Source organism: Dreissena polymorpha, chromosome 1 (genome assembly GCF_020536995.1).
Source record: "Dreissena polymorpha isolate Duluth1 chromosome 1, UMN_Dpol_1.0, whole genome shotgun sequence".
Classification (NCBI taxonomy): Eukaryota; Metazoa; Mollusca; class Bivalvia; order Myida; family Dreissenidae; genus Dreissena; species Dreissena polymorpha.
In genome coordinates this window covers 65531689-65559197 of record NC_068355.1, presented here as the reverse complement: position 1 = coordinate 65559197, position 27509 = coordinate 65531689, and the positions used below count along the sequence as shown (strand labels likewise).

The following is a 27509-nucleotide window of genomic DNA, read 5'->3' as shown; positions in this document are numbered from 1 at the left end:
ACTGGTACAAAGAGCACATATTTATTCAAGTAAGTGATAGATGCTTTACTTAAATGAGAAGTTGTAGAAATAATTGTATTAAAAATAAATCCAAGATAAAGGCTTTATAGCTAGTTTTATGCTTGATGGCCTCATGTTATATCAATAAAGAAATAACTAAAGAATACGATATGTTTTATGTACATTTATAATTAAGATTCAAACATTTTTCAATACAGATAACATACACGTGTGCTAAAGAACTGCAACTACTGCTCTTAAGTACAATGTCTTGAATTAACTCTTAACTTAATTTGTTTAGCTACCGGTAGATCTAATTTTATATTATATTACCCCTTTACAGCCTTATGAAGAAGAACACCTAAACATTCCTAAATGTCAAGTTCATTGCTGCTTCAACACTTTTTTCATTCAACGTTATGTCATGAATTGCTCTATTCATTTTAAATATAGCTTCTACTATCGCCATATAGTAGAGCGTCGTTACGACCTTTAGCATCTTTTAGTAGAAACAGCATTTACACACTAACAGTGGAACAGTAGAGACTGGCTCTTACGTGGTGATGTTTGTCAATTTCAGACCACGCCTTTGGTGCGTTCTTACAACGAACAGTCGCACATTCTTCCTAGGTTGATGTAGGATCTCTAAAAATTAACTGCATATATTCTACATGTTCTCAAGGTTTCGCTATACAATCACTACGCCTATACAATCATTTCATGTACGATTGAAAAGTACACATAATTGAACTATATCTGTTTGAACCACGTTAGGAGCAAACCCTCTACCAGAACATTGCACAATATGAAAATGTATGTTTCGAATATACTGCTCAATTATTGGCAAATTATTATTAATGTATTAAACCAACGTGTCTTTATGAACCTCAAGATAAAGTTATGTTGATCTGCATTTAAAACTTTGATACAAGTAGGACAAACAATGAAAACCGAGCATGTTTAACTATAAAGAACACTTATCTGACTATTATTCATGTAAAATTAAAAAGTAAATCCACATGTATAATTTGTATCAAACAATTAATTTGAAATCGACATCTGAAATTTACGTTTTCTGTTAACAATTTAGTATACATAGTTGCATTTAACTTTCTGTGATAAAGACAACATTTCAAATAACAGTTCTTATTTTAGTTATAGATAAAAAATTGTGTTTTTTTGCGATGTAGTTGTATTAAATAGTTAATATGTATAACTTATGCTTGACTTTTCAGTGACATGAGCGTTCAAAATTTGGTATATTTTACAATAATAATTATAAAGCGTTTTCATTTATTATTTATTTTAGAACGAGATCGATGTTTGCAGCACAAGTTCCTGTACACCAAAAGGTAATAGTCTGACCAGATGGTATGTTATCAGTCATTTTTGCGTTTGAGGCTTTTGTGATGTAACATGTCCAGCACGATCTTAGAATTTGTAAGCAACATAGTAATGAGACAAACAGCTATTAAATTGTTTGTGACATTTTCTGGTTTGAACAAACTAGACTGTGGACCATTCCCTTCGATACAAAAAGTCAAAGAAGTCCTGGGAAACCTGGCGACCATTGGCACCAAGAGACTTGTCGTCTGCGAGAACAACAAGAGGGTAACAGTCACGTGTCTTGCTTCAGCGAAGTGGTCTCATGGAGAACTGACTTGTCTAGGTTTGTTGAACAATTAAAATGTCATAATCAAAAGCCATGTTTTAAATACCTTTTCCTTTTTACTGTACTTTTAATACGCGTTAAAGCTAGAATTTGATAAGAAGTACTTTAAAAGGCATATGTTTAGATTTTAAGTCAGATTTCAGGGCTTCGATGCTTTAATGGTCCTCTATAAAACATATCAATATATCTAGCATGCTGGCTTTAGCGGAACTCCTGTTGAACCGATAACGTATAGAATATATGTTTAATATATCTTTGAAAATCAATATCATGTCAGATTGGATTAACAGTTGTTTATCTGATGATAATTAAATTAATATATAACTTTTTTTAAACATCGCAATATAGGAGGCATAGCTTTTTATACATATATTATAGTACAAAATATTATCTTATTTTTCAACGATTCCGATAAATGCCATGATCACCATTGTTTTTTTTAAATCAAGGAACCCCGCTCCCCTCTAAGTACGCACACATATTTTTTCATTACAAGAAATTATTTGAGAATTTAGAACGTTTCTTATATGTCTGTTCTTGTAATGTATTTGTGTAAGCCAACTGCTCAACCCCTCGAGGTCTAGCCAATGGCACTCTGTCGTATAATGGCACCACAGAAGGAAAGCATGTTGTGTACGAATGCCAATCACCATTCAAAGCCAGACCAACAGGGGTGCCCCTCAACTATACGTGCGGCGCAGATGGAAATTGGAATTATCACGACACTTTCATACAATGTGAAGGTATGTAAAGTAAGGCATCAACAATCTTTACGATAACAATTCAAAAATCATGGTTAGTAATTCTAGAAATCGACCCAATGCCTGCATGTTAATTTTTTTTTAGTTTACAATCATATATCTTATTTGTATTTTAGTCAACTGTGGCAATGCTCCGACTGTACAAAATGCAACCTCAACTTCTTCTAGCGAATCATGGCGTGATAGCATAGTTACATACACGTGTCAAACAAACTACGCCAAGTTTCCTACTACTGCACAGAACTCCGTCGAGTGTATGCCTGACGGACAATGGTCAAATATAACGTTCATATGTAAACGTAAGTTTCTTTCAAATCAATAGTGTTGATTCAGGTCGTTTATTAATTACAGCTGAATAAACTTATTGGTTTTGAAAATTTTGATGATTCAGTATTATTTTCTAAATGTGTATACCTGGTTATCTTCAAATACTTGACTCGAAGTTTGTGTTACCCTATTAATACCTGTATATAAATTTGCATACGTGTTTTGTTTTGAAAACCTAAAAATATAATTCAAGCAGAAAGTGTCGTGCCTGATTGTCTAATCTGGGATGACACTTTATGCTCATGCATTAAACCACCTTTTCACAAAGAAAAAAAAACACTTCACAGAGCACGGCCAAAATATTTTGATTGTCATATTGCATATAAGGGGTCGGTGTTTTTTAATCAGCCAGTTGTGGTCAACTTCCAAACCGCCGCTTCAAAAGACAACTAAATATTGAGTAATTATTTCAATAAAAACTAAATAGCTGCAAGTTTTAAATTCGTCCTTTCGTATGTTTATATCTTTCATAAAGAAAAAGGGTAAGAAACTATTTGGGTCCTTCTAAAAGATCGCAGTCTTAGGCTTTGAAGAAATTCATAGTTAAAATTGAATTGCGTCAGAAAAAAGGCACAATTTCCACCTGCACATTTTCCTCGAAAGTATTAACTGACAATTCTAATTTTTTTTAAGTAGACCTTATTAAGTTTGTAATATTGTGTTTATTTATTAAACAGTTTAGATACTATATTGTATTGAACCATACATTTATTTCAGCATTTTTAATATAATGGTGGTCTTGTTATTTCTAGTTTATTGTAAAACACCGCCCAGTAAAGAAAATGCCAACAGGCCCAACAGCCTTGTCACATTTTTGAATGGCACGGCGAAATATTCTTGCAATCGGGGTGCACGATTCGACACATACCCACCCAATGACACAATTGTTTGTGAGCGGCCAACGGAATCAAATGAGTGGACACAGCCCAACTTTGAATGCATCAGTAAGAAAATGTGATATGCCCATGATCTTTTTAACATGAAACAGTTTTTTAGGGGATCGTGTCAGGTATTATTAAATCATTTATTTTTATTAACATATTTGGCAAAGTGTGCTCTACTTTTTGTTATTATTGTATCGAATTCGATTTTAAATAATCAGACTTACATAATATAATGTGGATATTTTCAGGAATAACCTATAACGAACCCTGCAGAAATGATTCAGACTGCCTCGATACAAATTCTTTCTGTTATCCTACCAATACGACTTATGACAACACATCTCAAGATACTGAAAGGGATTTGAGATGCACATGCAAACCTCTGTATAAGTTCAACCAGACGACATCAACGTGCCAACCAAGTAAGAACTTAAATCCAAACTTAACAAATTATTGCACATGTCGATACATGAACCGTACGTTATTGTATAAGAGTATACTGTTTTGTATCAGTTGTACATACACTTGTAGCATATGATCATGCTTTAACAAACTATTGATAAGGAGAAAATAACAACAATACATATCTCTTCTTTAAGTGATACTTTAATAAATATATATTCGGTTTTTCATTACGACTCTTTGCTTTTTCTTGAAAACGTTGCATTCTGATGGGATAATCCGGCCGCGTGAACTTTTTTTCATTATCCAATCATTCACTTCGTATAAAAATTGACTTAATATTTTAATAAGAAATTTCTTGCAGTAGCACATTCCAAATAAATATTTTGTTGACCTCATACTCAAACAAAACAATGAAATAATGCAGATAAAAACGAGTGCTTGACGTATTAATTAACGTATTTCAAAATATGTTAATATGTATAGTTCATACAAATTATTTAGTGATGCACGATGAAATTAAAAGAAACCAACTTTTTATGTTTACCGTATACATTTAGCGGTCTGCAAAATAAGAACCACAAATAAATAAAATATTGAAGCAAGTCAGGACCGGTAGATGCGGGTCATTTCCTTTGATATATTTTAAGGAGTATCATGAAACAACAATCAAACTGTATGCGTAAATACCGCCCTGATTAATCAGTACTTTCATTTAGTGCACGGTCTTATTATTGATGTTGTTCGAAGCACTCTTTCATTAAAAAACATTCTCTCGACACCGTGCTTTTTTTGCTATTTACGCTATGTACGTCTTTTTCAGTTTCTTTCGAAACTTTCGATAATGAAACGTCTAATGAGTGCTTTAGCAGCACTGGTTGCAGCATTGAAAACACGATGTGCGTAGGCAAGCCCAATACAGACAATGGAGAGTCTTCTGTGTGCGCATGTAAACCAGGCTACGTACAAGGCAATTACATTCTTCAATGTATACCAGGTGCAAAACAACTTGACGGTTACATATTTAATTGGTTTATGATTAATATTTAATTATATATTTAAATTGTTTACATGAACGTATTCAGAACCAGTATTTTAATGTAACCAATCAAACAAATAATTCAAAATAAATGATTCTGTTCAGAGATGTTTTTAAATCCATATAAAAACTACCATTTGAAGTGGGTTATCATTTAAATTGCAAGTTTTAAACAGGACGCAAAGTGTTATTGCCAACAATTTTAAGACTGTTGTTCGTAACAACACGCATAATTTACACAAGTGAACAAACAAAATAAGATTTTTCGACACAACTTTGTAGAGTGTTTAATTGGCAAAAAATCACTAGGCAAACTCAAATATATTGTTAAATACATCGTGATTACATTTAAACGTCTATGCAATACATTGAACTATTACCATTCTATCACTTGGGTCCTGGTTCATGTAGGGAAAATAAAAAAAATATGAGAGAGACTAAATGTTACTGAGTCCATACGCTGTGGACATGAGTTTAATATAAATAGTGTTCTTTGATTGATACATTGTCTCTTCTTGTTCGCTAGTGAACTGTGGACGTCCGCCCGATATAAACAACGCCTCAGTGTCCGTCACATCCACATCGTACGGTTCTCTTGCCAACTACACCTGCATTAATGCCGATCCACATAAAGTGTATGAATCGCATATGCAGTTGCGATGTCTGGGCGAAGGGTTATGGTACCAACAATGGGAGCAACGACGGTTTTATTGCCTAGGTAAAGGTTCTAATAACATTACAGTATATTAACACACCCCTGTTTTGACGACTAATACTGATATTGCCGAATGCTACTTTCTCTCAAATGCATTACAATCAACGTGCTCATGGAACAGTCACTGATCTTACATGCATGCGCCTTTCTCTGCATTGTACACAGCGTCTAAATCGAGTTTGTTTGTAAAATCATTTTTAATCCAAAAATTCTCTGATTTGTATCAGACATCAACTGTTTGTAGGATTTAAACCTGGTTTCCTGATGTTTATATGTGTATTGTTGTAATAAATTATCCAGAACCATCGATTAACACAAGAACGTTCATTATAAACTATAAGCACAATTTTTATATAGAATTAAACAATATACATAAAAAGCTGTTTACATTATTAACTATGTTAACATATTTATTTTCAATATTTATGAAAAGTAAAAGGTTGTTATAATATATGCCAAAATATTTTAAAAGGGATTGGTTTGTACCGACAATTTTAAAAATACCAAAACCATTTAGATCTGTTTATTTTTACATAATCATATGTTTTTGTTTACAAGCGTGTATTGTTAATTTATATTTGATGGGTAAGCATCGATAAAATCTATGCAATAAAAACTACATGTATATAATAGTATTCACTAACAAAAGTCGCTAAGGACTTACTGTTGTTATATGCTCACGTTCAGTAGGTATATATAATACGCATTATCCGTGCATATGTATATTGGATTTTCTATTCAATTAAAATAATTGCATTGAAGCAAATGATATTTCTTTGAGCATATATTTATCGATATCAGCAGTGGATTAACTAAATATAATCAATACGTTTAAGTATGTGTTAAAATGTAATTCACATACATACAGTTTGATATTGGATTCCCTAATCCTAACATAGCAACAAACAACAACTAGCATGCATGTTTTGTATTATTTATGAAATGGACAAAATTATACATTCCGAATTGTTATGAATTAATTTTTTTATTGTTTCAGTAAAATGCAATTCTACACTAGAAATAGCAAATGGAAGTTATACGGGGAAATGGCGATATTACTCCTATACGTCGTATGCGCACAGGACGACGTATTATGTAGGGTGGGAAGTTGAGTATGTCTGCAACGCGGACTCTGGACAAACACGTTACACTAAATGTCAGTTGACGGGCAACTGGGAGCCTAAAGCGCAGTGCGACCAAAATAGTACAGCTGTTGTATAAGTTCACTAAATAGATATAGAACCAAAGCATGAGTATAACATTACAAATTAATAAAAAATCAGCAACGAGCGTTTGCAAATTTCTTTTTATTTCGAACACCCCACGAGAAGCTTTAATTATTTTATAATTGTTTCCTGTCTACACTTTTTATTTATGAATAGCATTTTATGTTTATCAACTTCATAAACAATATTAAAACGAAGACTTTTTTCAACATAGTTTAACCCACACAATTTAAACGAATATGTATCATAATGATTAATGAGCCTTATTAAAATATTTTGTTGCTTCAAAAGTGGGATCCTTTGCACAAGTTTTAATACTAAAAGAAAAGAATAATAATCTAAACAAATGGTGAAGTGGTAATCATGTGATTATTCTCAAATAATCTTCATGCGTGAGGAAAACGTTAAGAATGCAAATTGCAAGTATTGCGACGTCTGTTTCTCGAAATATACAGAGTGCTTCTTTAACTCAAAACCATAGTGCCTTCGTGAATATAAAAATGCGGCACACTAACGTTTCATGTAAAACAGTTTTCCCTTCTGAGAGTAATTATATTGACATTTTCATCAGATACAAAATAAACAAATATCCTTTGAAAGAAATCAATCATCACAACAACAAAAACTGAAATTACAAAAATTTACCAGATTACCAAAACAAATACCAACACATGGTTGTAAAATTTCTTCCTTTTTTAGTTTAAGGGAACAATAACATTTACGACGAAAAACTTAAACATCAACGAAATATTTAATAAACCGCATTAAATCTGATTTTTCTAACGCTTAAATTACACTTGTTTGCTTGCTGATAAGTTTATATATATTTGTTGTATATATTTAAAAAAGTTTTCACTTGGGAAACATGTGTCATGTGAACTTCTTTGTTAGCATATGCTTAAGGCGACAATTAAATAATTATGTGCTGAAAAGAAAAGTTGATTCAGATATTCCGCTAAGATATAATTACAGATGGTGATTTTTTTCTCAAACATAATGTTTATTTTCGAATCACAAAATATCGATAATTTCAAGTAACTATCCGATCTACAGTGAGGCAATGTCTAAATATTTTTTTCCTTAACAATTGTATGTGGATGTTTTTTATAAATACTTGACAAAACTTGTTAGTAAACTAATACATTTGCTTTTGCTGATATAATTTGTCCTGCTGTAAATGAATCTTCTTAACATTTAACGTACTTTTGGTAAATTCCGTTAGTCAGTGTGTTGTAACAAACACAATTTGCAGAGTACGTATACAAATCTGTTGATAAAAAATGACATATTCAAACCATGTGGTTTACGTGCAAGTTTCTTTCAAATCCTGGCGTGTGTTTTTTCTTTAATTTTGCGAAGTTTACTTCCAGAGAGTCTTTTCTAGGTTGCACGTACACGTGAACAATGTATTTATTTTACTTTCGATGATTAGATAAGACAAGTAAAAAAAATGTTGTTCGTAGTTTTTATGTTATTTGCAATGTTGTGTGTTTTTACTTTTGTAATTTGTTTGCGCAACTGGCTTTCATTTTATTTGATCTACATATAAAATTCTAGATAAAATAAAAACAAAATCCATGAAATATATAGTATTTTTTATATAATTGTATTTTAATTGTCGAAATTGAAGCTCGGTGCCCCCGCCCATTAAAATATGAAAATACTAAGACATGGACTCATATTGAAATTAACACATGTTTTTGCCGGTGCATGTTTTCCTTTATATACATATTTAATCCTGTATTTACGGTTAAATCATTTGTTTTATTGTAGATGGTTTTGACACAAAGTCGACTTTTTTAACTATTGCGGTTTTTTAAACTATGTAGTATTTTATATTTTCACATGTACCTATTTCACAACGTGTATTAAAATCACTTTTCATACATATTGTGGTATTTTTCTAACGATTGAAGAATTACGATTATAGAAGTGTATTAAAACATATTTATAAACCTTTTTCTTACATTGAAGGGTACTTCTTCCTTATGTGTCTATATGGTATGATATGGTGTAAGTTAGCCATGCAAACATTAAGGTATGCCGCAGCAATTACTCATCGCAAAAAACAACAACAACAACATTTATTTCGGCAATTAAGCTTCAAATAAGCTTCTAGCCTACACTTTGATAAAGCAAATGGTAATTCTTTAAGTAAAGATTACAATTAGGACGAAATACAGACTTTTTTTTAAGTATTATATACTTAGTAGTTATTCGTTTAACTTCTGGGGATTAGAATTTTAGCAGCAATACTCAGAAATGGCCAGATACGTCAAGTATATATTGGAAGTTCTCAGAGATGATTAAAGATATACATCAATATGTATTTTATGATTTGATTTTATGTATAATCGTTTTAAGCTTTAATCTTTATAAAATTTCTTTAAGGTAAAAAATGACACGTTATATGACAATAAATTATATCGTACATGTCATGGTGGGTACATTTTACCTTAGTGCAACGTTGTCGCTTTATTTAAAAAATTTAACAGGTCAAACTTTACACTGACTATAAAGTTTTGCATATCTAAAATATAAAATACAAATTGAAGGAGTTTTAACAACTCCAAATCAGATTGAAAAAGGTCAAACCTCATTTATTTTCTTTAGCTTTATTGAAATGAACAGGCTTCGAAGCACCGTAAACTCCACAATATTTTCCTGTAAATAATTTGTTTTGGGCTTAAAATGATGACATTTGCTATCCAATTCGTGCATACGGTGTAATCAACGTATGTTTGCATAGAATATGGCTTCTAAAAATGAGTTAATCTTGTTTATTTGTATTTGCTTAGACATCAAAGAACACCAATTGACGTTTGATTCAAAAATTAAGTGTATTCACAAATCTGTGTTGTGTTTGTATTGTTATATGTACTTTGTCTTTGAAATATAATATGTATTATTATTAGGTAAAATGCATTTTTTAACGATGTCCAAATATAAAGCACTTAATATTATAGTTACTGTATTGAATTACGCATAAAACAAAATGTTCATTGTTTAAATTGTTTACAAAGTTACCGTATTTGTATTTGCACAAATTATGTTCAAATGTCTACCTATTTAAAACACAGTGTAACGCACGTCAAGGGTATTAATTGTAGTAAATTAACGTTGTGTCTTATATTTAACATTTAAAAAGTGTATTAGTATGCAAGTCCGAACCGGAATATTTTTTGATGGATTTGTCAATCGCCCATCTCTTACTGAACCATCGGGTTAATTTTTGATAGTGAAACATTCAAACGAACGATATATTATCCCTAATTTCTGTGTTAAATTTGATAAAATTAGGCAGGGATCGAAGGCTGCCCCGCTTTTAAACGTGTAAAATTCTACCCAATCGCCCACTTAAGTCAAGGGCGCTGGACACATTTGTTAGAGAACACTTTTATTGACATTACACCCAAACTTATTGTTTCACGTATTTCAACATTGAACGTATATGATGCTTTGGTTATCATGTGAAATTTTATTAGTAATATTTATTATTTTGATAATTAGAAGTATCTTTGTATATTACTCATGCTATATTACTCATACTATATTACTCATTTCATATTACTCTTATATTACTCATATTATATTACTCATGCTTTATTACTCATGCTATTTTACCCATGCTATATTACTTTCTGTAAGCCTATTTAACTAACTAATGCCTTTTAAGATCTTATAATAATAGCTATCAAGTCGATATGTAACTTAACTGATCTGGCTATAATTTGTTGGAAAGATTCTAATGTGTTTGATTATTCCCGCGATTTACGTTTATTTTATGAAGACATTTTAGAATCCATTTTACTACAATTGGACATTTTTATTAAAATTAATGGATGCCGCGTGGTGACAATGTTAATTAAAATTTCTTACATCACTTAAATATCTTAGAAAAAAAATACTCGTGTTTTTATATTAAAAAATAAATGCAAACAACACATCTATTTTTATGTATTTTTATGGTTGTCTATCATTGGCCCTAAGTACTATCCCTACCACATATAGAGCGCGAAGCGCGACACGTATTATTGATTGTAACAATGAGTTGCGATAAAGGAAGCAGCCGCTTATCAAGGAGGAGCTGTGTCCCAGCAACCCGTTTCCCTAGAGTCAAGCACTCCTCGGAGTATTTTTTTAAGAACCACATATAGAGCGCGAAGCGCGACACGTATTACTATCCAGGTGGTATGGGCCCTTTAGCATTATCCGACCATTACGTCAATAGTTATCTTCCTTAGAATTTGAGAAATTTTGAAATCGTTGTTCGAAATCCAAAATTTTCATCCGATTGTGCCCAAACTTACACAGGTTTTTTTTTATCAATGAGGACCCAACCCAAACTCTATAGGAGCAATATCGGACCATAAAGTCCAGAATTATGTCTCTTTGAATTTAAAAATAAAAGTGAAAAACTGCTTGGTTAGGTGATTATGTCAACATTTTTCATCAGATTCTTTCCAAACTTACAGTGTCTTCATATCAATGAGCATTTTACCTCATTTAAAATGAGAAACATCGGGGCAATAAGTCCAGGATTTTTTTTCTATAAAATTTGACAAAATAAACAATTTCCATTTGTTTAAAAGATTTCACAACTTTCGTCTGAATCTTTATAAACTTGTTAAGTGTTTTTATATCAGTATTACTCGAACCCTATTGAAAATGATGAATATCAGAGCAATAAATCTATTATGATCTTTTACTGAATTTCAAAGGATTGTAAATTGCAGCTTCTTTATGCATTTTACAGTTTTCATTCATTTTTTTTTTCAAACTTGTACAGTGTTTTCATATCAATGAGTACTCAACCCCTATCGTAAATGAGCAACGTAAGAATGAGTTCAGAATCATCTCCCCTTGAAGTTGAGAAAAATATCAAATTACGCTTACAAGATGAAGCAGATTTTTTAAAACCTACACAGTTCTGTTCCATTAATGAAAACTGCACACGGATGCCAGTAAAAAAGGAAACCAATGTTAATAAAATGAACTATGAAATATTTGGGGGTTACAACACAAAATCATAGATAATTGTTATTTTGGGGTTATAACACAACATCATAAATAATGGTTATTTGGGGGTTATAACACAAAATTATAGATAATGGTTATACCAGTATCTTTTCCTATTTTGTTTAAAATAATTGGCCAATATATTAATATTTACAGTAGAAAAAAAATTGTTCCATGTAACTTCATTGAGTGCCTTTTACACTGAAATTCCCGACGCCCTTTGATGCTTTGCATCAATACTTATCTTTTAGTTGTTTTGAATACATATATATCCGAATACCTGCTGTTTGCATTGGTTTAATACTTTTATCAAATTAATATCATATCAGATTGAAACAGATTAATACGGTATATCGGATAAATGAAATTGTATCTTCGTGACAGACATCTTATTATTTAATTTTCAGGATATTTTAATAATATTGATTAAATATATCTTAAATTATAGACGCCGTCTACGAAGATATATGCACACATGTCTTCGTTTACAACAAACGCTTTCAGTTCTTCCTTGAAATGTATGTCTAAATTAATTTTTAGCACGCATGCAAGTTTCAGCAAATCATGTTAATTTCAAATCGATAAAAATAAGTATCAAGTATAGAACTACATTTCGTACTTACATGAACTTAGGAATAACTGCAGATGGACCTCGTCATGAAAAAGGGGATCTATTGCCATATTCGGCTAGCGCAATTGAGTGCAATCGCGCAGTCTGGTTACGAGAAACTCACTCCGCTACTGAGACTTCAAACCCTTGCATTACTTAATATAAGAGCTCTTGGGCAGCTCTTTGACATTCTAATCTCTTACGCAGGTTTGTGAAGTGCTATTCTGGCTGCATTTGCCCATTTTTGCAGTACGAGACTAAATTATACATCTAGGTAAAACGTTGTTTTTTGCGTGATTTGAACTTTTTAATGATATTATTATTATGATTTGTTACTTTTTGTCCATGTTGTATTGTGTTGTCAATTGATTCTTGAGTTTTATTGTGCGCTAAAATATCACGTATATCTCAATAAACATACGCTTTTCAACGCGTCATTGTTATCTTAAACCTGATTGAAAAACAAACACATATTTCTGTTAAAACTACTGCATCTACTGACATTAGCCGTTATGATCAACATCAATGATGATCTAAATATTATCATGTATTAACACCGCTAGTATATAGTAATTCTTATCTTTATACATAAGTTGTCCGCATTAAGCCAAAAGCTATAATGTATACATGTGATCATAACAATATAATGCAGCGCTGTTAACACTAACACCGCCATGTTTCAGTATCGACTTTCGCACAGTGAAACTGATTTGAACACGATGAAAGGCTGATCGAAACACTGAAGTGAATTAACTCTGATTTATACATGATACAGAACTCTTGATTTTATGTACCAAATAAACGTTATTACGTAAAATTGCGATCAGAATTAGTTCGTTTGGGATTTTTTATCATTATCATCTAGCAATGCTTATCTAAATACTTTAATGAAGATGTTCTGATCTGAATATCACACTATGAATGTCGGATGAAACATTAAAGCATCAGGATTGGTTTGATTATACGTTATATATATTACGAAATAACAGATTATAACAAATATATTACTTTTGTCAAATCTTTAATGTTACACAAGCTTTTGCTGTCTCAAAATTCAAACCATTTTGCACGATATCGTTTTATATTCGTTCACAAACAGCACATGTAAAGTTATGTTCATATTACATGTAAGCAGAAAATCATGTTATGAAAATATAACAAAATCGTTTCCAGGAGAAATTTCATTAATGTTCAATTATAAGCATATTTCACACAACAGTTTACTTTCATTTCCTTCACGTTGAAAGATCTGGTATTGACAAAAATATTTCCACCAAAACTAACGTCCCTCTATATTCAATCATAATATTTATTAACGATTTTTTGTCTTTTAACTATCGGTCAATTAATTTCTTGTACAAGGCGCTGTATCTAAAACAAAAAAAGAACATATGCACTTAAAATATAGAAGCTATTATAGCTAGACGTATTCTGCTGTATTGTAACATATTATTAATACTCTTTATTGCGTGGTAAAAATCAATAATTACTGCATGTTACAACGAGGGCCAAAATCTCTCATTGCGTTGATGAAATAAAACAAATTGGTTCGTTAATTATCTGTACATGCGATAGGTAAGTATGCATATGAAGTAAACCGTAAGTCATATACATATGTGTATTATCCATTGATACCTGTATCTCAAACAAGTCACCTTTATGAATATTTCATCACACTTTCATCACACTAAGTGGATCAGTTGACCTTAAAGTATTACATACTCAAAAGGTCAAACAAACGGTCATATTTTGAGTTCAAGAATGAATGTGGTCATCGCTTATTTGCTTTTTATCTTTTGCCTTTGAGTATTTTCTAAGTAACGAAGCTCAACAGTTAGACGTCTCTTATCAATATTTTGACGGATCAATACAATCACGTCTATATGCAAGCTTTAACATCAATGGTTTGAACACATTATTTATTCTTAGTATTGGTTTGGCTCAGCGCTCATATACTTTTATTTTCGCAATAGGACCACAACTCACAACGTTATCTTAAACAAATATACAATTGCTAAAGACATGCGAGTTAATTTATGGAAATATTATGAAAATAAGTAACACACAGACGCATAGAGAACATTTGTAATTGAATAAAACGTTAGTTGAATCAATTGTGTGGTCTATTTAAACGATTTAGAAAACTATAATTCTAACATTATTTTGTATGCATTTCATTAAAATAACATTTTAGATGTTGAACATTAAAACAAAAGCATTGAAATAAAATTGAAAAAGACGTTTCAATGATAAGGAACAACATCGAAACAAAAAGCTCCGACTAAGATATGTACGTTAATTAAAGAAATTACCAACGACGTTAGCTATTATCAACCTTATTAAATAGAACAACACAATCTAACGAATAATGACTAGCAATAAAATTACACAATCACTAAACAAACAAATATGGTTTTAAACAAAGCAAAGCACTGACAACAAAGCCATCTTTAGAAGAACGCTTTAGTAATATCAACCTACGAATCTAGCATAGTAACACGCACTCTCAAGACACGTCAGGTAAACAGTGCGCTAAAAACACAACCAGATGACAAATCTGACATATCGATGTTCTGAAGGTACAGCCTGATTTCAAACCTGATATAACTATGTTCCAAAGCCATTTTTATAATCTATAATAGTAGCATGCTGATGACAGAACCGGCATATGAATCTAGCATATCAATTCACTGACTGCACAAGAATTAAAAGAATAATAATATTGTAGCATTTCGCTTAAGTTACAACATGAATACGGAAAAAGAACATCGCAAAATACTGACAGCAAAACCAGAATATAAATATAAAATAATAGTACGCTCAAGGAAAACCTGAATACAATTATAACAACGTAGTACTCGGAAGACATTACCAGAATTCGAATCTAAAGTTCCCATTTACAGAGTACAAATCCATAAACGTATCATACATATCCATCCAAATGAATACACAGAACGCATAACCAGACTACGAAATTAGTACGAATCTAACATAGCAGTACGCTTAACCAGACTACGAAATTAGTACGAATCTAACATAGCAGTACGCTTAACCAGACTACGAAATTAGTACGAATCTAACATAGCAGTACGCTTAATGCACGACCAGAATAGGAATAGCACATGGCAGTTAACTATAAGCACAACCATAATGTAACTCTAGCCTAGCAGAACGCCGAGGGCACAACATGAATACAAACATAATAGAGCAGTACACTGAATCCTCAATCAGAATAAGAACATTGCAAGACGCTGAAGGCAAGACGTTAATTCGTATCTTCATAGCAATAAACTGAATGGAATGCATATACCGAATAAGATTCGTACAAAGCAGTTACACTGAAGAAACAACCTAGTATAAGAATACACTTAGAGCATAATCAGAAAACGAACCAAAGATAGCAGTACGCTGAAGGTACAACTATAATAAACCAGCACATTTAAGACACACAAAGAATACGCATTTAAAATATATGAACGCTAAATAGGTATCGATGATACAAATCTTACATAGCAGTACTTTAAAAGTACTTTAAAAGTACTTAAAACATCACATAGGGCATTTCACGTGCGCAATGGAATTTTATTCAATTTATGATTTCAAAATTACGACCATGAACTTCGCTTATCATTTGCTAGCCAATCTCGGCGCAATCAATCTAACCTAAGACCCTGAGATAAGATGTCGGTCGCGATCATTTATTTGGAGTATGATATTTTGACAAAACAAGGTTTCGTTCTTATTTTTTGTCCATTTCATTATGTGTGTTCGTTTATAAATACGTATAATATCTATACGTAAGAGTTAGTGGTTGAGGGTAAACTAGTACGAAAATGATTCTTCTATTAATTTGTGAAACGTTCATGTTATCATGACGATATATTTACAATATTTTATTTCTTTGAATTGCATTGTTCAAGTTATTAAATTTATTAATTGTAAACTTGAAATACAAAACAAGATTGATCATCAAAATGAAAGCAATTTTTAAACGCCACTATAAACTTCTTTTGACGAAGATGCAATCAATATAGTTGTAGAACATGAAACGGGAAATATAATTATATGTATTTGTAACATCAATTACATACGATGTGGGCAATGTCAAGGCTTAACTCATTAACCTTTCATCTTAAAGATGTGTAACAACTCCGATTTGCAATAAACCCGTTTTGCAATAAATTTACTGCAAAACGGTTTGGAGTGTCTTATTGCAATTTGATTTTTTACAACAACCCGTTTTGCAATAAACCTGTTTTGCAATAAATTTCTTGCAAAACGGGTTGGAGTGTCTTATTGCAAAACGGGTTGGAGTGTCTTATTGCAATGTGAAAATTTTATAATAACCCGTTTTGCAATAAACACGTATTGCAATAAAATCATCACTCTTGTATTAATTAATTCACATGGATTAAAAGAGTTAAGAGATAGTTTCAAGTGTTGTATTGAAAAAAAAATTAGTTATAAAAAATAGACAAAACTGTGAGTTTAGACTTAAAATGCATGGAGGGTGATGAATTTTGAGATTTAATACGATAAAACAAAATGTGTATCCAAAGTGATTTCAAACAATTAAGTATGGAAAAACGTGTTGAAATGTCTTATTGCAATGTGAATTTTGTGTAACAACCTGTTTCGCAATAAAATCATAACATATATACTAATTGCTAAACATTAATTTGAAACGGTATAAAGGAAGTTTTAATTGTCGTCTCTAACGTAAAAATGATCAAACAATGCTGAATGTTTATAATAACGATAACGATATATGCCATTCAAGGCACGCTTCCTTTTAGTTGCATCAAATGACGTAACAACCTCAATTAAAGTACCCGCATAACTCCGTCGCTCTTTCATAGCTAGTTAACCCCCGTTTTCCAAGACCATAATTTTTGTTTGCTGATGTGTTCACATGCAGTCCTGTTTATTATTAGGTTAGTCCATTGCTGCTATGCAAGCTCTGTTATATTTATGCTTTTAAATTCAAATCTTATTATTTAACATTGGTTTTAAACATCATTTTATAGAGCGAAACCCTGTAGAGAAATTATCTAGAACAATTCAAATATGAGAACCAATGGACAGTATTGTTTGCTAAAGAACAGACAATCACATGCAAATTATAGTGTACCCCGGTTTTTCTCCAACATGGTTTTATAATTAAGTGTCAGATCGTACTCAAGAAGACAGCTTAATGTATGATACAAATTATATATGGCATCAAACAAAATTTACATGTTGGCAAATAGTTAATCGATTCTGGTTAATTGGTCTTAAAATTAAACAGTTGACAGTGATCTGGTTTAGCTTTATTGCATATGTTTAAAGTTTCTTTATACTTTTATTGCTGAAGGGAGTCTCGTACAGGTCCAGAGATTGTGTTTGAGATAACTTTAAAACGAAAACCTGGATTTTACAAAATCAACATCATCGTTCCAATCATTCTCCTGTCCATCCTGAGCTCGTTTTCATTCGTACTTCCAATCACGTCGGGTGAGCGTGCCATCTCTTGTGTCACGGTATTCCTTTCGCTGGCCGTGTTTCAATCCATCGTCGCCTCGTCATTGCCCAAGAATTCCGATAGCGTCTCCTTACTATCCGTCTACTTGATTCTCATGACGATTTCAAGCACGCTGACTGTTATTATTTGTCTTGTGGAAGCGCGATTAGCTACTCGAAACACGACGGAACAAGCTATTGGCAATGGCTTTCTGACTATGTATAAAGTAACCCACATTCTTAGATGCCAGCCATGTCGACGTTCACGAGCGCAACCTGGATCGATGTCGTTGATTCAATGGATTTCTTACTGTTTATATTATTTTTGCCATTGACCATACTAAGCGCCGTTGTTATCTTTGTGATAGTTGCAAAACACTAAGCTCTTAAGAAATATAAGGCTTTGGATTGCGTTTGGTAAACCCAAACATAAGAAATAAATCTACTCTGTCTTTAATTAAAAAAATATTTACCCACTGTTATTTATCGTTGTTCCCATCTAATTTCTTTGCTTAGAAGCATATTTGACTAATTCCTCGTTTCGAATTGTTATACGGATTGTTTTATATAAAAGCTACTTTTTGGTCATCCCAACCTTGAATGCTTTTTATTTAATAGAGCACTATACAATAAACGAACATTATGCTTGTTGTGTTTCGTTACTCGTCTGATATATAACGTTCAGAACTCGGTTTGCAATATACATGTATAAATATTTTTTTAATTCAAACACAACGCGAGTTTTTATTCCGCATGGGGAGTAGTACAAAATGCAATGTTTGGCAATACGTTACTTTTTTAATTTTCGTTGAACAAAGTTTTAAGGGTTAAAGGTCTGTTTGGAAATGAGCCACAAACGTGAGTTTGAAAAATGAACAATATTTTGAAGATATTATTTGTTCAATCATTTACACAGATTACATGTGTTATGTACACACCACACTAAAAGAAATAAAAAAATATGTATTTGCAATTTATTAGATACACATGTATTTCGAATTAGTTCATGGCATTGATTTGAACATTTAAATTAAATCAAATTATTATTGCCCTCTGTGTCCTGTATTATAATAAACAGTATCATTGTGGGTACAGCACATAACAAACTCATTTATTCTTTATGAATTTTTATATGATATACTCACCGGAAAACCAGCATTGTGTATTGCTAGTTGGCTATTCGACTGGTCCGGACATTGTGTGAAATAGCCTAGTCGTAAAAGTGTATTAAGGGCTGTGCTATATGTATTATCCTTTATTGCAAAAAGCAATTTTAAGATCGCCTTCAAAACACTCGACGATTAACACACTCTTTTTCCTGTTAAGTCCCAATGCTGCTCCATTATTCATATATGTTTTAATTGTTAAAATGTGTTTATTTTATTTTAGTTTAATTAAAATGGGAGACCTTTCTCACTGTAAAATTTTGTAATGATATTGAATTTGGTAGAATAATAGTGACGCGTTCTGAGAAAACGGGTCTTAATGCATGTGCGTAAAGTGTCATCCCAGATTAGCCTGTACAGGCTAATCAGGAACGACACTTTCCGCTTTTATGGTATTTTTCGTTTAAAGAAAGTCTCTTCTAAACGAAAATCTAGTTAAGGCAGAAAGTGTCGTCCCTGATTAGCCTGTGCGGACTGACACCTTACGCCCATGCATTAAGCCCAGTTTTCTCAGAACGTGACTCAATTGGTTTTATATCTTGTGTTGCGTCCCAGTGGCACTATCGCCTTGCAAACAAGACGTTGTTCGGATCAGTTTGCATTTTCAATAACATCACTAACGCTAGTTCGCGTTATAGTAAAATTGCCTTTTTTTTTCATACTATTCAAAACAAAGTATTGATTAACCCATTTATGCCTAGCGTCTAGAAAAAATGCCTATATGACGTAATTGTGTTCAATCATTTAGTACAAACAGACATGCGTACATACAAATGCGTACATACTAATTTACATAACAGAAACTAACGAGTCCGTTTTCTGGGTAGAACCAGTACTTGGCGTCTTTTGCGAATACCATATCCATTACGCCACGGCGACTCTGGATACTCCTGCCTATATATTGTGCTATCAACATTTCTTTCGAAAATCATTTCATTTATTTTTACATTTGTCAGTTTAATTTTGTTTAATTATTTAATTCTTATTTTTTAATGTCATTTTATATGAAGTTTCGTGAAATGTAAAGAGATAATTTGCTCAGTCAATTTAAATCCCTTATAATAAACGGTTTTCTAAAAAGTGCACTCTTCTCCCAGAGCCGAATAATGTTAGATAATTAAGGCTGATTTAGTCACTTCTTTTTTTTCATAAAAAGTTTACAACGTTGATAAAGGTTAGGCGTTTATGATAAAAAAAGTTGTTGTTGTTTTCCGAGCTTCAAGACACCACTTAGGAGGGATATTAAATTTATTAAAGACCAAGCATTAGAAAATGTTAAATCATTTACATACTTAGGAATTGTTTTGAATACAGGAGGATCTTTTGCAATTACCTTTGAAACGCTTGCAGGTCAAGCCTCAATGGCTCTTTTTAAGCTTAACTCATATATAATAAATTATCCAACAATTTTAATACTTACCAAATTAGAGTTGTTTGATCAGCTTGTTTTACCAATTTTAAATTATGGGTCAGAAATATGGGGCTTAACCAAGTCAATGGCACTTGAACGAGTTCATGTAAATTTTTGCAAAAAACTACTTGGCGCGAAAATTCAAACACAAATAAATTGTGTATATGGGGAACTTGAAAAAAACGTCCTTGATTACTAAAAGAGCCATAAATGTAATACGGTATTGGTTGAAAATTATACAGTTTGAAGATCATAAGTATGTAAAGTGTATTTATAGCCATATGTGTAAAATTTGTGCTCTCATATTTCGGATTATTTTGAGAATACCAGTGACAGGAAAAATGTGATTTTTGTCAGTGATATTCATTAATGTTTGACGGATGCAATACTTAATTTATCTTTAAAAAAAGATATGCTAAAAGTAGAATATTAGTAGAAACTATTTGATCTGTGTTAATATTTTGGGAATATTTTATCAACGGATTAATATTTTTCCTGTGATGAACACTTTCTCAACGGATTAATATTTTACGTGTGGTGATCACTTTCTAAACGGATTAACATACTTGCAATCACAATGTGTCTGATTAGATATAATAGGGACCAATTATTGGATTTATCTGCAGTGTCGACAAAATCACACAATACCAAACAAAGGAACGTTAACCATTTTAAAGCAATACAATCTTTTGAAATATAGAGGTACCCGAGGCGGTAGAGATCAAGAGTTACGTGTATGGGACACAAATAGTGGAGTAAATTTAAATAATCTACAAAGTTTACCATAACAAATTCCAACTGTAACATCTTTGAAAAGACACAGCACACAAAACATTTCAGATGTCAAACAAAAAACAACCTTAAACAACCTCTCATACCCCAATAAATGCAATACACTAAATGGTCTAAACGAAAAAATATCTTGCCTTACATTGAACTGTCATTCTGTTGTCAGAAACAAAGATGTTTTGATTGGTCAATATCTGAGAGAAGAAAAAATCGACTTTGCCGTATTCACAGAAACCTGGTTCTCAGATGAAAAGCAACACCAAATAGATACCTCAGACTTAAATCAAAATGGTTATACAATGAGTACTGTAAATCGTTCAAATAGAACAGGCGGCGGAGTGGCTTTAACTTGTCGGACTGGGGTTACTGTACGAAGAGTGGCAAGTAGTAATACCCGGCCATTTGAACATGGTATATGGCAACTGATTCTCAAAAACATAACAATTAATGTAATTGGCGTTTACAGACCACAATCATTAGGGACTGAACATCAATTTTTAACAGAATTTTTTGAATTCATGGAGGACATTGTTCCCAACTATTCAAATCTTATGATTCTTGGAGATTTCAACTTGCATGTCAACAAAACTAACAGTGTTGTGACTGAATTTAAGAATTCTCTTGTAGCAAAGGGTTTGGAACAACATGTTAATTTCAGCACACACACAGAGAGAAATACACTCGACCTAGTAATCTCTGAGGCTACAAATGGTATTGAAATCAATTCGTGTGAACCAGGCCCTTTCTTTTCGGACCATTGTGTAGTTAAAGTCGTTACCAAAGTACAAAAAGAAAATATCAAGAGTCAAACAATAACATTTCGAAATTTTAAAAACATGGACCACTCAGCATTTACTAACGACCTCAATGAAATGTCAATTACAGCAGACAACGTAGACACTTTTGTAGAGCAATTTGAAGATGAAATCTGTAGAATTCTTGATAAACACGCTCCATACATTGAGAAAAACAAAATCTGTCGTGCACCAAAACCATGGTTTAATGAAAACATTCTTGAACTAAAACGTAAAACACGCAAACTGGAACGCATGTGGAGAAAATACAAACAACCAGACCAATATGAACTTTTCAAAAATGCCAGAAATAAATACACTTTCGAGTTGATTGCAGGAAGCAACGATCGCTTAGTCAAAAGGTAATTGATTTTTACGGAGATTCTAAAAAACTCTACAAGTTTGTATCAGAATTAACAGGAAAAAATACTGACAACCCTATGCCGGAAGGTGAAAGCGACACCGCGATAGCTGAAAATTTTGCCGATCACTTCCTGGATAAAATTAACAAAATTCGAGATGCCCTTGCAAGTTTCGAAAAATTCACACCCGATCACAAGGAAGTACCATGTTTCGGTATGTTCGAGAAGCTAACCCAAGATGAAGTGAAAAAGATCATCAATCATCTTCAAACAAAATCATGCGAACTAGATGCATTGCCAACAAGAGTACTAAAATCATTTTTAAACGAGTTACTACCGTTCGTGACAAAATTGGTTAATCTCTCTCTGAGTCAAGGAGTTTTTCCTTCAAAATTTAAACAGGCAATAGTAAGACCACTTCTTAAGAAAATTGGACTAGACCTGAGTTATGCCAACTATAGACCAGTGAGCAACTTATCATTTCTATCGAAAGTGATTGAAAAGGCTGCTCTGTTTAGACTCAATATACACGTAAATAAAAACAATCTCCTTCCAAAAAATCAGTCAGCCTACAGACAATTCCATTCGTGTGAATCTGCTTTACTTAGACTAGTCAATGATATACTCGAAGGTATGGAGGAACAAGAGGTTACAGCACTTATCGCCATTGATTTGAGTGCTGCCTTCGATACAGTCGATCATGACATTCTACTAGACGTGTTGCAAAAACAATATGGTGCATGTGGCACGGCACTAAACTGGATAGACTCGTATCTTCGTCCAAGAAGCTGTCGCATAAGTGTTAATTCAGCTTTATCGGCGGCACGTTCTTTGGAGTGTAGTGTCCCCCAGGGTAGTTGTCTTGGTCCATGGCTCTACCTGTCGTACGCTGGAACACTGTTTGATATCGTTCCTCCCTCCATCACAGTCTACGGTTTTGCAGACGACCACATCGCAAACAAGCGATTCAAACCTACATCTTCTTCTGTTGAAAGAACTGCCATTCAAGAACTTGAAAGTTGTGCACTCGTTATTAACAACTGGATGAACGAGAATAAACTGAAAATGAACGCATCAAAAACGGAATTCATCATGTTCGGTAGTAGACCCCAATTAAATAAATGTCAATCTAAAGAAATAGATATTGCTGGTGACACTGTTAAAGCAGAAAAATGCATACGGTTTTTGGGTGCATATTTAGACGAAACACTAAATTTTAAAGAACACATCAAAATTAAGTGCCGTACAGCCATGTACAACTACCTTAAAATCAAAAACATAAGGAAATACTTAACAAAAGAAGCAACAGAAATACTCGTTTTGTCTTTGGTAATATCCCATCTGGATTATTGTAATCTCATCTTGTATGGAACAGCTCAATGCGAAATAAACAAAATGCAACGTATCCAAAACATGTGTGCCAAATTGGTACTCGGCCGACAGAAATATGACAGTTCAAAAGATGCCTTGTATGAACTACACTGGCTACCAGTAAAGGCTAGGATAACATGCAAATTACTGAACTTCATGTATAATTGTTCTGTTGGTAACGCTCCAAAATACCTTACAGAACTTTTAACAGAAAAAGTACCAGCACGTAACCTACGATCTACCGTCTCGTATGACGGATGTTATGATGTGAAACGCACAAAGAGAAAAACTTTCATGGACAGGAGTTTCGAAGTTGTTGGTCCGAAACTGTGGAATGACCTTCCATCAAGAATCCGGACTTCCGCATCAATAAACATTTTCAAAAGGAATTTGAAAACATTTCTCTTCAAAGACTTTTACAACCTATTTTAATTTGAATACATGTGATTAAAAAAAAAAAAAAAAAAAAATATTTATTGTACAAGTGACTGGTAACCAAGAATCATTAGGGCTTCTTTGCTCAATGATTGAGTTACATCAACCAGCTGTCTTTTAGTCATGCTTAGGCCTTCTAGCTGTGTCTTATAGTCACACTGTAATTTCAACCTTCAAGTTGTGTCTTGTAGTCACACTTGGTCAGTCTATTTGTGACTTGTAGTCACGATAGTTCAAATAAGGTTAAAACCCAAAAGAAGTGTCCTTAAGTATGACAGGTGACCGGTAGCTGTGGGATCCGACAGCCATAGTGCAGAAATATCCTTTTACGTATCCTTTAAGTTAATGAAATACAGTGTCTTTATGTTGCCAAATATTTGCTCATATTATCATTATAATTATTGTTTTAACTCTAGTTATATCAATTTATTACATAATATTTTACTTTTACTGTGTTTTAATAGTGTAGCCGGTATTGTTTTATTGCTTAAGTTCCTTACAGCAATATTATTGATATCACACATTTTAAGATCATTAATCCTTTAATTAATGCTGCATAATATTATCAATACCTCTTATGTTTTATCAATTTTATGTACATATATATGTTTTGTACAACGCCATTGAATATAATTATATAAATAGGCGTTTCATCAAATTAGCAGGTTTTCAAGTTTTTTATGTGTGAGAATTTAATAAATTAACCAAATAAACATTCTTGGGCAAGATCTGTATGTAATCTGTTGCAGACCTTAGGCTTTCAATATGCATTGCTAAACCAAGGTGTAGATGATAAAAAGAGTTTTTATCATTGGTAAAGTCTAGATTAAATGATACATTTATCCAAACTGGATCCTCATATTCTCTTGAGCGTGAAATTTCCAGTATCTTTCCAACCCAATACCTCCTGATCTTCCAAAGATTACAAATGACAACCACCCTCAATGTATTATATGCATGTTGCTGTTCCGTTTTGATTTCCCAGTAACGGAGTTTTTCCCTGTTGATTTTTATTTAATACAATGTTTGTGACCATTTTACATAAAATAAAAATGTCAACTTCGACATTCTCAAGGGAGGTAAAAAATTTAGCCTAATACAATACAGTTAAATACCATAATTAAAAAAAATGATATAGCACTTCAAATAACATACTAAGCTTATTTTATTAAAAACTATCTGCTTACCTGGTGCTATAACGGTTAACTCTATCCCTTAGCTTCAAATCCGATCATTGCCGACACGCTTTCCCATTCGAACGCTCATTTTTGTACTCGTCAGCCTAAACCGCGATCGAAATAATTAATTGCGCTCGGGCTACATGCTACTATACACTATATAAAATTTGTATTGTTATTGCATTGCTTTGTATAGATTTATTGTTTATTACGCATTGTGTTCATCTAATTCAAATGTTTGTTTGTTTGTTGTTTGTGTGGTTTTCTTACTTCGATGTATTTTTGATATTGATTAATTATTGCATATATACATGTAAAGCTAATATGTCACTTCCCCCCCCCTCCAAACGAACTTGTAAACACTGTATTAGGCAGTATTTTAAATTTGAATTGCAACCTTACTTAAAAAATGTTAGTATAAATAAGTTTAGATCTGACCTTTGTAGATTAAGGGTTTTCATCCCTTAGATTAAAAATAGAATAAGGCAGATGGCATAAACCTGAAGCCATACCATTTCAAGCTAGAAAATGTCAAAATTGGAATGTTCTTAAGGATAAATATCATTATTTATTAGAATGCTCTTTATATTGATATTGATGATATTAGGAAGTTGTTTATGACTAAATATTAATGGAAAAGACCAAACATGAGAAAATTAATTGAAATACTGCAATCGGATAATACAAGTACCAACAGAAACTTAGCTATGTATGTACATAAGAATTCAGTCAAAGAAACCTGTATAAATATTATTATGATAAATTGTTTATAATGCATTACCCAAACTTGACTTCTCGCTCTCTAGTAGATTCGTCTTTGTTGTTTTTATGTTACCGTTATAGCATTGATTGTGAAATAGATTATAAATGTTGAAATCAAAAAATGTGTCCTAGACCTTTTCATGTATTGATACTTTATTTAACAACTTATGAAATTCAATACTGAACCAAAGTCATGCCTTTATATATGTTACTATGTTTTGATCATGTATACTCATGGACGGTAACCTATATATGAATGTTTTCTCAGCTAATTATTTTCCTAATCTTAAACGTTTTATTCATTCTGTGGCTTATGTCATTTCCGTTCAGAGCTTGATACCTCACACTTGGTCGGCTTTAAATCAACAAAGCTATGCTCTAGTCCGCACTTTAACTATGACCACTACTTTTTGAGCCATTGACTTGTAGTTGTACATTATTCCTGGTAATTCTTTGAATACATGCTGTTTTTGTCTTGAAACTGCTTTGTTTATATTCAGACTAGGTCATTGCGCTATAAAAGGCGTGTTCGCTCATATAAGTTTACATTTAATACGAAACTATTAGTGGTGTTACTATAAACAGGAATAAGCGTTTATTTACGAGTAAGATAACATAATTGCAATCGTCCCGGGACTGGTCCAATTACGTTCGGGAACGATATCGCACGCCTCATAGATTTAACAACGTGGACATAAGCGCAAACTATCGCTCTGCTTATTTAAATATTCAGAAAGAAAATCCGTCATGTAAATGTGTTATGTTATGCAATGATAATAGTGTAAAACAACAATTAAAAAATAGATATTTGAAAAAGCAATTCGAGATCACCTCATGAATATTTTTTATAAAGATAAGTAATATTGCAGTTATTTCACAAGTGGGCATAAAAAAATACCCGTGTTACCATGTCATTTTATGTGATACGTGAACGATAACCAAAAATAGAGCTGTGAAAAAAAGTCTAGAGATTGTTGTTATGTATCAAGTTCTTTCTAACAGTCTTATGTTTAAAATAATATGTATATCAAATCTAGCCTGTGGACAGGCCACAACAGAATAAACAACAACCTGTCCTACAGGCTCA

General features: G+C 32.4%; 2 protein-coding genes across 2 annotated transcripts in view; both read left to right on the top strand.

Moving 5' to 3' along the window:
• LOC127832755 (dynein regulatory complex protein 10-like) overlaps positions 1-27509 on the top strand; it is a 218541-nt gene that overhangs the window by 86429 nt on the left and 104603 nt on the right. The window lies entirely within an intron of this gene.
• Positions 3519-7649, top strand: LOC127832885 (sushi, von Willebrand factor type A, EGF and pentraxin domain-containing protein 1-like). Its single transcript, XM_052358354.1, has 5 exons — positions 3519-3704; positions 3893-4066; positions 4870-5043; positions 5612-5803; positions 6798-7649. Exons 3-5 carry the CDS (start codon positions 4944-4946, stop codon positions 7019-7021), a joined length of 516 nt encoding a protein of 171 aa, XP_052214314.1. The 5' UTR covers positions 3519-3704; positions 3893-4066; positions 4870-4943; the 3' UTR covers positions 7022-7649.